This window comes from Onychostoma macrolepis, chromosome 03 (genome assembly GCF_012432095.1).
Source record: "Onychostoma macrolepis isolate SWU-2019 chromosome 03, ASM1243209v1, whole genome shotgun sequence".
In the NCBI taxonomy this organism is placed as follows: domain Eukaryota; kingdom Metazoa; phylum Chordata; class Actinopteri; order Cypriniformes; family Cyprinidae; genus Onychostoma; species Onychostoma macrolepis.
This window is the reverse complement of record NC_081157.1, coordinates 30,680,587-30,694,824: the sequence shown is the minus strand read 5'-3', so window position 1 is coordinate 30,694,824 and position 14,238 is coordinate 30,680,587. Positions and strand designations below refer to the sequence as shown.

Below are 14,238 nucleotides of genomic sequence, written 5' to 3'. Positions count from 1 at the left end.
ATCTAATAATATTCTTATAAATTAGCATGGGTCTCTTAAATATATGTGACCCTGGACCACAAAACCAGTCTTAAGCAATAGCCAAAAATGCATTGTATGGGTCAAAATGATCCATTTTTCTTTTATGCCAAAAATCATTAGGATTTTAAGTAAAGATCGTATTCCATGAAGATATTTTGTAAATTTCCTACCGTAAATATATTAAAACTTGATTAGTAATATGTATTGCTAAGAACTTCATTTGGACAACTTTAAAGGCAATTTTCTCAGTATTTAGATTTTTTTGCACCCTCAGACTCCAGATTTTCAAATATTGTCCGATCCTAACAAACCATACATCAATGGAAAGCTTATTTATTCAGCTTTCAGATGATGTATAAATCTCAATTTCGAAAAATTAATACTTATGAATTAGATTATGAATTAGGTACTTCTGGGGATCCTGCGCCAGCCGAGCAACTGCCATTAAAGTGAATGAGAATGCGAACGGTAGGCTATAAAACTGTCTGCAGATATTATGGACCGCTTTGTGATTCAATCACTCGATTAAAATCAGTATATTTTGAAGAATTTATTTACACGGTTAGCCTACTCTCCAGTCGTCGACGGTAAAGTAAGGTAAGGTACGTATTAGGTCAAGCATAACAACGGATTAAAAAGTATTAAAGTCTCATAAACCTCGTCCAAAAAGCCTTCTAAAACCACACTAAAGCGCTGAGTAAGGTGACTGAAATTCGCTGCTTATCTTACTAAAGTATTTTTAAATTATGATAAAAGAATATGAGATAATCAAGTTACCACAGCAACACTGTGGAAATTTTGGAGGAAAAATAATAATGTTTTTTTTTACTTACTTGACTGGGTGATTTAAAAAAAAAGAAAAGAAAGAAAAGAAAAATCCTACAGGATGCAGCTAATTTTAAAATGATTATTCATCTGTAACAATTATTTTTGCTTATGTTTCTGACTGGTCTAACGCAGTGTGGGCGTAGGCCGCCATCTACTGGACAGTGGTGAACTTACACACGTTGGAATGAACGGAACTATCAGTTTGCATTGAAAGTGTTCCACACGGAACGAATAGAGCGGCTACACTGACGGTCACAGAATGTAACACGCCGTTCTTCTTCTTGTTATTCTGAGTTGTTGTTTTGAATACAGGACAAAAGAAAATGTAAAATAATTGCATTAATTTAGTGGTAAGAGTGTCTGTCATATATCATACTACTACAAATTTAGCCAAGAGTATTAACGTGTTACTGTTGTCACACAGTAAGATACACATTTAGTATGATTAGTGTTGGTATTTTTTTTTTTTGGTAGAATAAAACAACGATAGACAGAAACGTCAGGGTGATATATCAACAGCAGTTAGCGTTAAAACTGCCATCTGAAGTAAATTAGAATACAGAAATGTGGGGAGAAATCGAGCCATGTATCAAACCCCAGGAGGGTGAAAGCATGAGCAGCTGTGGGACAAGACAGAGATGGACAGACTCTGCACATGTACAGGTGAGATGTGTTCAGCTCATTGACATCTACAGAAGGGACGTTTCGTTTATGAAATTCATGCTTAATGAAAAGTACAGTTTTGCGAGGTCTGATACATGCTATCAGACAAATGGCATCGGCCAACTCAAGCAACGTGACTACATTTAAATTTCTTACTATGTACTTAGGGTGCAATTTTCAAGATTCGCTTATTGACAAACAAAACATTAGAAAAAAATAATAAAGAGAAACATTTGCTTGTAAATGAGGAATCTTCTTTGAATTAAAAAAAAAAAGTGATGGGTAAGTCAACACACAACTAGAACATTATTTATTAAAGTGAAATGTTTCAAAATGAAACTTTTCATGAAATGGAAATTCGCTTTTCTAAAAGCTTGTTATTGATCTTATTACGAATGATTCATCTATGCATATGTGGATTTTTGTAGTCCAAATGTCTCAACCTGTCGGTGAAATTTTCTCTGGTGATGATTCTGAACGCTTTTCCAATCATTCTCCACCTCTTCCTTAAAATCAAACTTTCATCAAAAAGATAGAGAGAGAAAGAAAAGTGACTGTGAAGACAAAATGCTAGCTTTCCCCTCTAGGTGTCGATAATATCTAATAATTTTGTACAATTGCCAAATGATACTAACCTCTTGAATCTCTGTTGACACTGCTCTCTAAAGCAGAAGACAACAATGTGGGGAGAAATCGAGCCATGCTCTAAACCTTACACATCTGACAATGAACCTGCTGCTCAACACAGATGTCCTGCTCCTGTGACAGAAGTCAAGGAGGCCCACAACACAACAAGCAGCTCTCCAAATCAAAAGGTGAGTTGTCACCTGTGTTTATGCAATATAATTCTATACATGAGTCTAACCATGCGGCGCTTGCTTGTTTTCCTCAGGAGGAGCCATCCAGCTGTCTCAGCTCAATGATCACAGCTATAGCAGCCAGTGGGAGTCCAGTGAAAAGCCAGCAGCTAGGAGAGCCAGATTTAACTCTGGAGGAGAAGAAGGAGGTTTTAATGGATCAGTACAAATCCAAGCCCTTGGTATTTCTGGAGCGCTATCAGGCCCATCTGAAGCCAGAGCACATAGAGGCTTTCTCACACCTGAGCAGTGACTGCAGAGCGCAGTATTACTGCAAGGAGATTCAGAGACGGGCGTCCAGCACAGCCGACCGGAAACGGGTCCGTAACCATCGTTATGCAGCTCTCCGTGCTCTTCAGAAGGGTAAGCTCAGTTTGTTTTTATATTTTAATCAGGTGTTTTTCAAATCAGTAAATAGTTTTTTTTTTTTTTTTTTAACTTAAAGGCTTTTATGTATAAATGACCTTAGTTATTTACAGATTGGCCAGCTTCCATAATTCATACTGTCCTTCATTAGACTGGCACAAGCTGTTGAATATTGAATATGTGCTTTATGATTGTTAGAACATGGCTGTGTCTCATTTCAGAGATTGCCTGTTCTGGAGGTTGCATTTGTCGGCCGCATGCATCGAGTAATTGTTAGATTGCAGAGTAAGAAATTAAGAGTATTTTACACCTCAAAAGGAATAACAATCCATTTCATTATCGTTAACTTTTTTTTAAAAAATGAGACCACTCAATGATGTATGCAACCAACAAATGCGACCTCTGGAGGACACATTTATTCCTGTGACGCAAAGCTGAATTTTCTGCATCGTTACTCCAGTCTTCAGTGTCACATGATCCTTCAGAAATCATTCTAATATGCTGATTTGCTGCTCAAGAAACATTTCTGATTATTATCAATGTTGAACACAGTTGTGCTGCTTACAGTGGGGCAAAAAAGTATTTAGTCAGCCACCAATTGTGCAAGTTCTCCCACTTAAAAAGATGAGAGAGGCCTGTAATTTTCATCATAGGTATACCTCAACTATGAGAGACAAAATGAGAAAAAAAATCCAGAAAATCACATTGTAGGATTTTTAAAGAATTAATTGGTAAATTCCTCGGTAAAATAAGTATTTGGTCACCTACAAACAAGCAAGATTTCTGGCTCCTCTGTCCTCCACTCGTTACCTGTATTAATGGCATCTGTTTGAACTCGTTATCAGTATAAAAGACACCTGTCCACAACCTCAAACAGTCCAACTCCAAACTCCACCATGGCCAAGACCAAAGAGCTGTCAAAGGACACCAGAAACAAAATTGTAGACCTGCACCAGGCTGGGAAGACTGAATCTGCAATAGGTAAGCAGCTTGGTGTGAAGAAATCAACTGTGGGAGCAATTATTAGATAATGGAAGACATACAAGACCACTGATAATCTCCCTCGATCTGGGGCTCCACGCAAGATCTCACCCCGTGGGGTCAAAATGATCACAAGAACTGTGAGCAAAAATCCCAGAACCACACGGGGACCTAGTGAATGACCTGCAGAGAGCTGGACTCAAATCCTGCAGTGCCAGACATGTCCCCCTGCTTAAGCCAGTACATGTCAGTAAGTACAGTACAAGTTTGCTAGAGAGCATTTGGATGATCCAGAAGAGGACTGGGAGAATGTCATATGGTCAGATGAAATCAAAATAGAACTATTTGGTAAAAACTCAACTTGTCGTGTTTGGAGGAGAAAGAATGCTGAGTTGCATCCAAAGAACACCATACCTACTGTGAAGCATGGGGGTGGAAACGTCATGCTTTGGGGCTGTTTTTCTGCAAAGGGACCAGGACGACTGATCCGTGTAAACGAAAGAATGAATGGGGCCATGTATCGTGAGATTTTGAGTGAAAACCTCCTTCCATCAGCAAGGGCATTGAAGATGAAACGTGGCTGGGTCTTTCAGCATGACAATGATCCCAAACACACCGCCTGGCAACGAAGGAGTGGCTTCAGAAGAAACATTTCAAGGTCCTGGAGTGGCCTAGCCAGTCTCCAGATCTCAACCCCATCGAAAATCTTTGGAGGGAGTTGAAAGTCCGTGTTGCGCAGCGACAGCCCCAAAACATTACTGCTCTAGAGGAGATGTGCATGGAGGAATGGGCCAAAATACCAGCAACAGTGTGTGAAAACCTTGTGAAGACTTACAGAAAACGTTTGACCTCTGTCATTGCCAATAAAGGGTATATAACAAAGTATTGAGATTAAATTTTGTTATTGACCAAATACTTATTTTCCACCATAATTTGCAAATAAATTCTTTAAAAATCCTACAATGTGATTTTCTGGATTTTTTTTCTCATTTTGTCTCTCATAGTTGAGGTATACCTATGATGAAAATTACAGGCCTCTCTCATCTTTTTAAGTGGGAGAACTTGAACAATTGGTGGCTGACTAAATACTTTTTTGCCCCACTGTAATATTTTTGTGGGAATGTGATACATTTTCTTCAGGACTTTTTGATGAATAGAAACATCTAATATCTTACATTATAAATGTCTTTACTCTCACTTTTATTATAACGTATCCTTGTTAAATAAAATTACAGTTTTTTTCAACTGCTTACACACACGACATCTTTAAAACCTGACACTCAAACAGCAGAACCACACACCAAATCTGTAAAACCATATGCTAACTCTCAGGCTTTGACTCAGTTTTCCATTTCATAAAACTCTTTTTGCAAAACACAACACAATTCTCTATGTAATGCACAAACAGGAATGAATATTATGACAAAGGTGTTTGCAAATGTTTGCTTTTGAGATGTGTTTGTGATATTTTGAGATTTGAGGCATTTTGCATTTTGTTTAATTCTTGAATGTGTGTAAAGTTTTGAAAATGTCTGTAAGCACTGTATTAATAAAACCAAAAAAAAGCAAGGCAAGAAAATCCATAAAATAACTCCTCTGCCACTTGCAAGAATAGCACTTTGATACTTTTGTCTTACTCCGCAACTTTATCTCTCTGCAGAGGGCCAGTACTTCAGCGAGGAGCAGATGCGTGTGCGAGAACCGCTGCTATACGAGCAGTACATCGGACAGTACCTCAGCGAAGAGGAGATCCTGCAGCGCTCGGAGGAGGCCATGAGGAGCGGCCCGGGGGGACTCGCTGACCTGCTTATCAACTCCTACCAGGAGAAATTGCTCCAGAACCGCCTGGAGGAGGAGCAGGAGAGAGAGCAGTGTGCAGTGGAGGAGTCTGATGAGGAAGGTGCGAGATCCCACTGACTGAGATTCCATTTCATTTCATTTCTTTATGGATGAATGTGTTCTTGTGTGTTTTAGAAAGTGACGAGCCCAGACAGGCAGAGTGGGAGCCGAATGCAGAAGAGAAAGCCATGCTGAGAGAGGAGTTCCTCAGTCAAATGCATCAGCGCTTCCTGGATGGCAAAGATGACTTCAACTACAGGTCAAATGTGCTTGCTCACATAGGTCTCAAATTTTGAACATAAAATATGAATATTGTATTAACAGGATGTATTTCTCTTCAAATCAGTTGCTATTTATTGAATTATTGAGAGCTGATTGCCCGTATTTTAGTTCTTACATAATCTTGTATCTTAATATTAAAATATTAACATATCTTACGGTATCAATAACTGATATTTTCATTGCAGTGAAGTGGATGAGAATCCAGATTATGATAACCTAGATATTGTAAGCCATGATGCGGAGGAGCGCTACTTTGATGATGATGAGAAGGAGGAGGAGGAGGAGGAGGAAGAGGAGGAAGAGGAAGAGGATATGATGCAATAGCCCTTAATGAATGTTCTCAACAGATTTTGATTTTTGTACATTCTTTGTCGTATTTCTACTGCTTGATATTTGTCAGTGTAGGTTAACTGTGATTATCAGCACTTTGTTGTCTTTAATAAAAGAGTACTATTTTTCAAGATGATGTTGTGGTCACGTTTAAAGAATTCTCCTTTGAAAAAAAAAATCAAGTCTTTCAAGTCTGAGTTTAGAAGACGTCAGTGTTTTCATTTTAATAGGCTTTTGCTGTTTAGCATATTTTAAATTCATGCAGTGTGCAGGAATCATGGTTTTTCATAATGGCTAATAAAACAAATGGGCAGCTGACATGACAGCAGTGTTTCAGGCTCACTTTTAAAGCTCGTTTACGTTCCTCTGTAGAACTATGCATGCAGTCTTTAGTAATCCTAATTATCAAACCCATATTAACTGAAAGGACTATGTGCATCATTAATAATGAATTTGATATACTGCAGCAATTTACATTAACTTGTGATTAAATGAGTAAAAACTTTATGTAGTCTAATAAGATACAAGATTCCCATATATATCAGAACAAAATCTTTGTTCACGTTACTTGTCAACTACCAAATTTCAGTGAACAAGTGTGTTAATTGCTACATTGAAATTTAACCGATTTTTTTCCGTTTCAATTTCAGTATAATTTAAATTGAATGTTTGTCAAATAAATGTTTGTTGCATGTGCAAGTATGATATTATGAAAATTTGCATTTCCAATGAAATGCCTGACACAGTAAAACCTTTCCACCAAATTCAGTTTGTCAGCAACTAAACTTGGTATTATCAACTTGGTTTTAGAAGTCATTTCAACTCATTTTTTTAGAATCCGTTCTAGTTAAATCTCATAATTTGGTTGAAATTGGTTTATTTTGATGCATTAAAGTGATGGAAAAATTTATGTTGTCATCTATTTATCTATCTGTAAATATATATGGTGGTAACCGTCTTACAAGATATATCGAAGTATATTTATAGGCTGTAAATACCAGGAAATGTGGCATATTTAAATAGAGTACAGACCAGTGTTAATTTTGGCAGGCATTTTTGATTTAGTCTTAGTCATAGTCTTGAGACGAAAATGCTTAATAGTCTTAGTCTCATTTGAGTATTTCATAGTTTTAGTCTAGTTTTAGTCGACGAAAAGTCATTGTATTTTTGTCAACTTTTAGTCTTTACTTTTAGTCAAAGTGCAGTTAACATTTATTTTGGTAGCTATTTTATATGTAGTATTCAAACAAAAATAGGCATCAATTCTTCTCTCTTTAGACCAAATCAATTAAGCTTATGAGAAATTTGAATCAAGGATTGAATTTGGAAAAACTGGAATACATTTTCATTTTTTGGTAGAGATACAAATTAAACTTATTTTTTCAGATACAGTAGCTTTACTTAAGTATACATTTATTTAACATCTTTTGTTGGTTAACATTTATGACACGGATAATTAGGAATGCTGTCCCTTTAAGACGGAAGGCATGCATAATACTGACACACATTCAGTTTTCATCCACCTGTTTACGCTCACTTAAGCCATAACTGACTGTATTTATGTGAGATACTCTGACTCTACACGATAGACACAGGACTGCTGTGTGTGTATTTGAGCGCTGAGAACTGAGACCTGATCGCGCGCTGTATGAGAACTGAAGAAGTGGAGCTTGCGCGCGAGAGAGAGAGCGCTTCTATCAGCGCGACTCCGCCTATCCCGCCGTCACTAACTTTAAATTAATCGACAACGAATTGTAACTCCCGGGAAAAACGGGACGTCTGGTCACCCTATCCCTAAACCTTCGGGTGCTGAGGCTATTGTTTCAGATCGTTAGTTTGCGTTTTGATAGCCTATCCGTCCATTGCGGCTGCCATACTGAGACTAGATACGCACCTCATCTGATTGTAATCCAATGACAGAGACCCACATTTTGAAAGACAAGACAGTTAATTTAGCATATAGGATGTATTTTTTGAATGTCCGGTAGTCCTCAAATAACATTTTAGTCCCGTCTCGTCTTGTTAATGAAGACGCGGCATTAATTTCGTCATAGTTTTTATCATCAGACATTAATTTTAGCTCGTCAACGTCTAGTCTTAGTCACAGAAAAAAGGTTCGTTGACGAATATTTTTCGTCTTCGTCGACGAAATTAACACTGGTACAGACCACACTGAAGACTCAATAAAATGTGGAGTAAATACTTTATTAACATTCAAGATTTCATTAGCATTGCTATATCTCAAATTAAAATTCTACACAAAAGAAAATAAAAATTAAATACATGTTCACAGGATAGGTGCTGGATGGAAAGTAAAGGTTATGCAAGGCAAATATACAAACAAAAATTAAACTACAATTAGTGAGGTCCCTTTGACATATAACCAATAAAAAAAAAAAAGAACAGAAAATGTGACAATGCGTCAATACCAAGCAAAGTATTTATGTGCAGTTTTCTTTGTAATTACATTGTAAATAGAGCCTTTCACTTTAAAAGTCATACTTTACTTCTAAAAGCACACTGACTAACATCTGCATCATCTGACCCAAGGAGCCAGTTGTGTCTTATTCAAATATGTCTGTGCAACACTTGTCCTATTCCCTCAATGACTCTCCCTCGATTAGCTACACTAATGCCTATAGTATAGTAATTTCTTGTAATACTACACAACTGTTGATAATTGCCCCACAAAATGCAGTGTTAGAAATGCCTAGTTACCTAAATGCCAGTGAAATATCTATAAAATACAAAATACCAACCCTTATAAGCCATATAAAATTATTCTAAAGAATACTGTGTAAATAGAAAAAGTCGTTAGCTCCTTCATACCGTGTTAATACTGTGCCAAAAACTGGTTAGAATTACTGCGGCGAATATTTAAAGGTTACATACCATGTTCCTTTAAATGACACACTTCACAGTTAACTGCCAGAATTACTTACAATGGCAAGTGGTTAAGGGACATTATTTAAAAATAATAATAAAGACGACTGAATGAGAGGAAAATATCTCTTATCAAACCCACAGGGTCCATAACTTGAACTTTTCAATAGACTCCTGATTTGAGGTCAGAAACCATCACAGTATCATAGATATTGTTGAAAAGGCTGTCAGGAGGAAACAAGCAAACACTTCATACAGAAAGAACATAACTTCATAAATGAGCAGGGCACTATATATATATATTTTTTTTTTTCCATAATTACGCTTCAATAGTTATTTTCTGTTGTGCAGTTGGTCGCCCCAAAATACCCTTAGAGATTCATGAACTGTAGCAGCTATGTATTCTAAATATAGGAGTTTTGATTTAGCATAAACTAAATGGCACACAGTGAGAGGAGAGGTGACGTGACAAAAGAGGAATGTTAAAAGACAAACAAAGAAAAGCTTCATGGGCTCAGTGCAAGTAGCCCCCTACCTGCATACAGACATTGTGCAACATCTTGGCTGTTTTATTGCCTGATCCCTTTTAAAGTCACCTCTCAAATGTACCATTTTATGGCCCTTCAAAAGGAACCAACGGTTGTCGGAGTAAAAAAAAAAAAAAAAAAAAAAAAAGAAAACTGGAGGAAAGCTGAAGAAGAAAAAAAAATAATAGAATGAATCATTCAGTCTTTTGGCACAGGGGAAAAAGTGCAACATTCCCATTGTAAAAACTTCACGAACAAGGTTTGGTGCAACTTCCGGAGTCACAAACCGCTCTGTCAAGATCCAATTAGAAGTAACGAGTTCAGCTGATGAGTCTTCACCAATAACTGCTCCTGAAAAACAACATCTTCATTAAGGCTTAAATACTGATGCAATTACATCTAATCACAGGCACTCATCTAAACACACGTTTGATTTTATAATCAAACCATTCTGTACTGCCAAACATGTCCACAAGGAGGCAAATAGGTACTTTTTTCCCCAGCAAATAAACAACCTAAAATGTCCAAGGCTAAATGAAAACACTGGAAAAAGTGTGGTCTGTTCTTAAATTTTCTGTACATTAGCAGTTCAGATAATAATGCCTTGAAGATAAGAGAGGCAGATGCCCTACTGAGCGTCAGCTTGCAGGATATGGACTGCAGAAATCACAAGAGTACATTCCGTCAAGCTCTGCAGTCAATTTCCGCTTTACTTATTAGACAAGGTTTTTCATGCAGTCATTAGCAAACTAGAAAGTCACAAAGCAGGAGGTGGGGGAAGAATTCTCTCAACAACCAGATCTCTGGCAATTAAACACACAAGATGCCTGGAAGCACCATGGTTGTGTCACCTTACCCATCATTTACTAAGCTATTTTAAAGTTATTTGAAAATCTAGCATTATAAGCTATGTAAGCTGACTAGTTAAACTACAGTGATGCTACCGTTTTCAGGAAGTAGATACTACTAGATAGTAGTTCATTTAAAAAATAATAATACATTTTTTTTTTTAAAAACAACAATACACATACTTCAGTATCTTTTAAAACAAATTATCAGGGATCATTTATATTTTACAAACAAAACAGGCTTCATTGGACTCCAAAACAATACAAATCTCAGCAACTGAATGTACTTGAATACACTAATAAATCACTAATAATAAATTCATTAATTAAAAATACACCCTAATCTAATGGACATGAAAACAGAACAACTCTGCTGAACAGCAGAATTTAACCAAATCATGTACTAAACCATGTAAATTAAGGGATATAAGTGAATCTGTAATAAATACATTAATTAAAAATAAGCTGATTAATTTGATACTATGCTCAAAAAAACAACTAAACTTACTAATTCACTTGACTACAATGAATCAGACTTCCCAATAATAAATGATTTATGACCTACAACAACATCAACATACGCTATAATGCTACTTGTTCAAAAACAACTGAACTATTGTCACACTACTGATAATTGTAATGTGGTTTCATCAGTACTTTTTGTTCCTCCTCAACATAAAATACAATGACAAAACAAAATGCACATCCCAAATTATTTTAGCAAACATATTTCTAGCATGGATCTGCACATTAAATACCCGCCATGCTCAGCAGGGTCCATTTCCTCAGTCAGGCACTCCTCCTTTCTGCCTCCAGTAACAAATCGCCTGTCTACTCTTAACAGACCACAGTGCCTGCTTGTGCTGTAAATGTTCCTCACCTCCAGCTGTCTGCCGGCTCGCCTCAGTTGATGAGAATTCCAGGAGGCCTCCCATCCTCTTCAGTCATGTTCCTGTAGTTATTCTCAGCTTCATCCACAGTCCTAAAGAAGCAAAACATTGAGGAGAACTCAAAATAAACCCAACTCTAATAGGCCAGAATAGATGAGTAAAGAGCGCTCACATTAAGAAGTCTTTGACATCCTCAACGGTGAGCTCGCCTGTGGTGTCCAGAGTGAAGTCAGCACTGCTGTTTGGAGAATCCAGGACGGGCGAGGACAAGGCGCTCCGCATTTCATCCAAGAACCCTGAGAGAATGACCACATGGGATCTTATTTGATCTTTTTTCCCCCCAGCCTAAGCAACGAACTCACTGCATTTCTTGAAATACAACATGTTCTGACAGTGTGATTTGTATCGTCACAAAAGGGGTGAGATCATAGTTTTAGAAAAATTAACTGCTATGAGAGACATTAAACATCAAGTACATAAATTTGACTTCAGTCATAAAAATGTTAATTTCCAGTAAAACAAAACCGCAGAAATGCTGGTAATTTCAGCTAGTTGGGTGAAGAATGACATTTATTTTCCATCTGTCAAGAGTTGAGTGCAGAATTGTTACCTTCAGACTTGCTCTCTGCTTGTGTCTTGTGTGTTCCATTAGCCTGTGGTGGGAGCGTCGTGCTGGAACCGCTAAAAAAAGATTGAAATGTGCTGAAAATGCAGAATTATTATTCTCCCCGAATGTCTGGGACATGATTAATTTCTTCAACATGATCATCATCCACCAAAATCACCCATCTGTACACAACCATTCAAAAGTTTATTTTCTATTTTTTCTCTGTTCTGAGTTCTGAAAGTCTCTTCTGCTCACCGAGGCTGTATCAAAAATACAGTAAAAACAGTCATATGGTGTAATATTTTTTATAATTTATCAACATTATAAATTTAAAATGTGATTTATTCCTGTGATATTAAAGCTGAATTTTCAGCTGCCAGCAACTTTTTGCTCCAGTCTTCAGTGTCACATGATCCTTCAGAAATCATTCTAATATGCTGATTTGCCGCTCAAGAAACATTTCTTATTATCAATGTTGAAAACTGCTGAATATTTCCTGGAAACCATGATACTTTTTCCAGAATTCTTTGACGAATATAAAATTCAAGAGAGCAGCATTTATTTGAAAAAGAAATCTTTTGTAACATTATTAATGTCTTTACTGTCACATTTGTTAATGTAGTGTGTGTCCTTGCTGAATACAAGTATTCTGGAAATGTCTTTGTATATAGTGCTTTAATAAGGAATATTAAGGTCTGATTGCCAAACATGCATCCATGTATTTAAATTCAATGACTATTACATTTTCCATTTCTTTTTTTTAATGGACGTTTAATCTTGACAGTGTATAATATTAATGGCAATTATGTCTTCCAACTGCCACTTTTACTTCAACAAAAGTTTTCAAATCAGTGTAAAAGCAAATAAACTTCATCCCAACACGCATTTTATAGATCATCAAAAACCAAAGTAGGTAAAAACCCAACTAAATGAGAAAAAGTCTAGGTTACAAGACACATTTCACCCATAGGATGATGTTTTATGAAATCGCTCCACCAACAATAAAATCTCCTTGATCCAAAATATAATTGCACATTAAACATCAAATATCTAAATGGCTGTAACTTTGATGTTGGAGGGATTTCACATTCAGACCTGACAGGCAGTTTTCTGGAAACTCAACACAGCACCTGGTCAGAACACTGTTAAACTGATTAGTGAAATCTCTCTGGTTTACCTGTGAGCGGAGAGATCGTGAGGTCGCTCCACATCCACTCGACACAGCGGCTCTGTGATCACACGAGCCGACAGCGAGAAGCGCTCATACTCCGAGGGTGAAATCAGGTAGAACCCTAATAACATTCAAGGCAACATAGTTGAATCTCATTCATGGGGAAAAGCTCAAAGCTAGAAGTTATTTCCATGCTGTTTGAGAATGAACTGCTAACCTTGTCCAGTCTTAGTGAACACACAGGAAGCAATGCCACTGATGTCTTCTTTGCGGATGCAGTCGTAGCGTACTTGCGGTCTCAGTGCTGGCACACTGAACACATGGATGTCACCCAGATTGGTAAGGCACACTAGAGCGTTCTCAGAGTAATCTTCAGAGCTAATGCTGGTGAAGTTCGACAGCGCCACCTTTCGTACTCGACAACCTTCATGGGCGGTCAACTTGAACTTGGTCTTCGCGCTTACTTTAGGCAGCATGAAAACCTACACAAAGCAAAAGAAGGGTTGTTCACTTCCAATACATTTTTTTAAAGATCCAGTTTATTTAGTTGTAAATATCCCAACCTTAAACTGCTCCTCAGAAGCAATAAGAACAGAGTGGCTGCCCTGCATGTCTGGGGCTTTGGCCAGATCTCTGGAGACTTCGTACGGCTCCGGCAGAGGGTTCCCTCGTCCATCCAGCACAGCGATGGACACCACTGGAGCTCTGTGCATGAGCTGGATCTCCTTCCCCAGCAGGGCCTCCACGCTCTGCTCAGAGAACTTCTCCTGCGAGGGTACGTCCAGAGCGTATGCGTACACTGAGCCAGAGTTCGTGCCGGCCCACATTGTAGGTCCGTGATGCGTTCCTGAGTAACAGAGGAAAAATAATGCTGTCAACCAGGGGCCTGTACCATGATGGAAGATGAACAAATTCAGAGTTACAGGATTGGTTTCGAGTTGACAAAACCAAACCACTCCAAACCGGCTTTGTTGGTACCATGATGCCGATCATCAACTTTCTTTGTTAACTCAGGCTTTGATCCTGAGTTTGTGGAGCATGTGCACATGAATGCGTGACATCAGTGGTGAACAGCCAATCACAAGCCTTGGTTAAAAGTTAAAGGTTAAGAGATTGAAGAATGATTAATTTAAATGCATTTGCAA

At 37.6% G+C, this 14,238-nt stretch overlaps 2 protein-coding genes across 5 annotated transcripts in view; one reads left to right on the top strand and one right to left on the bottom strand.

The window, feature by feature from the left end:
• Nucleotides 1-1,012: 1,012 nt before the first annotated feature.
• Nucleotides 1,013-7,077, top strand: ccdc97 (coiled-coil domain containing 97). Of its 2 annotated transcripts, none has more exons than XM_058770140.1 (6): nt 1,013-1,512; nt 2,184-2,327; nt 2,405-2,732; nt 5,377-5,616; nt 5,691-5,814; nt 6,023-7,077. In XM_058770140.1, the coding sequence occupies exons 1-6, from the start codon at nt 1,414-1,416 to the stop codon at nt 6,159-6,161; spliced, it is 1,074 nt and encodes a 357-aa protein (XP_058626123.1). In that variant the 5' UTR covers nt 1,013-1,413; the 3' UTR covers nt 6,162-7,077. The 2 variants fall into 2 exon arrangements, with proteins under 2 accessions (XP_058626123.1, XP_058626122.1); XM_058770139.1 differs by having other exon boundaries at nt 1,015-1,512; nt 2,181-2,327.
• A 1,285-nt stretch (nt 7,078-8,362) lies between these two features.
• Nucleotides 8,363-14,238, bottom strand: part of llgl1 (LLGL scribble cell polarity complex component 1) — a 38,118-nt gene continuing 32,242 nt past the window's right edge. For 2 of the 3 annotated variants that reach the window (XM_058771377.1, XM_058771379.1), the window contains exons 17-23: nt 13,657-13,940; nt 13,311-13,575; nt 13,100-13,214; nt 11,926-11,996; nt 11,488-11,611; nt 11,306-11,407; nt 8,363-9,928 (exon numbers count right to left, since the gene is read on the bottom strand). In XM_058771377.1, coding sequence (XP_058627360.1) covers nt 11,329-11,407; nt 11,488-11,611; nt 11,926-11,996; nt 13,100-13,214; nt 13,311-13,575; nt 13,657-13,940 — 938 coding nt within the window. In that variant the 3' untranslated portion in view covers nt 8,363-9,928; nt 11,306-11,328. The remainder of the gene's footprint in view (nt 9,929-11,305; nt 11,408-11,487; nt 11,612-11,925; nt 11,997-13,099; nt 13,215-13,310; nt 13,576-13,656; nt 13,941-14,238) is intronic. The other variant, XR_009270378.1, reaches the window with a different exon arrangement.

What these genes read in the sequence shown, in the direction of transcription:
- ccdc97 (XM_058770139.1), top strand. Translation starts at nt 1,414, where the DNA reads ATGTGGGGAGAAATCGAGCCATGTATCAAACCCCAGGAGGGTGAAAGC. An exon ending in CAGACTCTGCACATGTACAG is followed by an intron (nt 1,513 to 2,180) that starts GTGAGATGTGTT and finishes TGCTCTCTAAAG; the next exon opens with CAGAAGACAACAATGTGGGG. An exon ending in GCAGCTCTCCAAATCAAAAG is followed by an intron (nt 2,328 to 2,404) that starts GTGAGTTGTCAC and finishes TGTTTTCCTCAG; the next exon opens with GAGGAGCCATCCAGCTGTCT.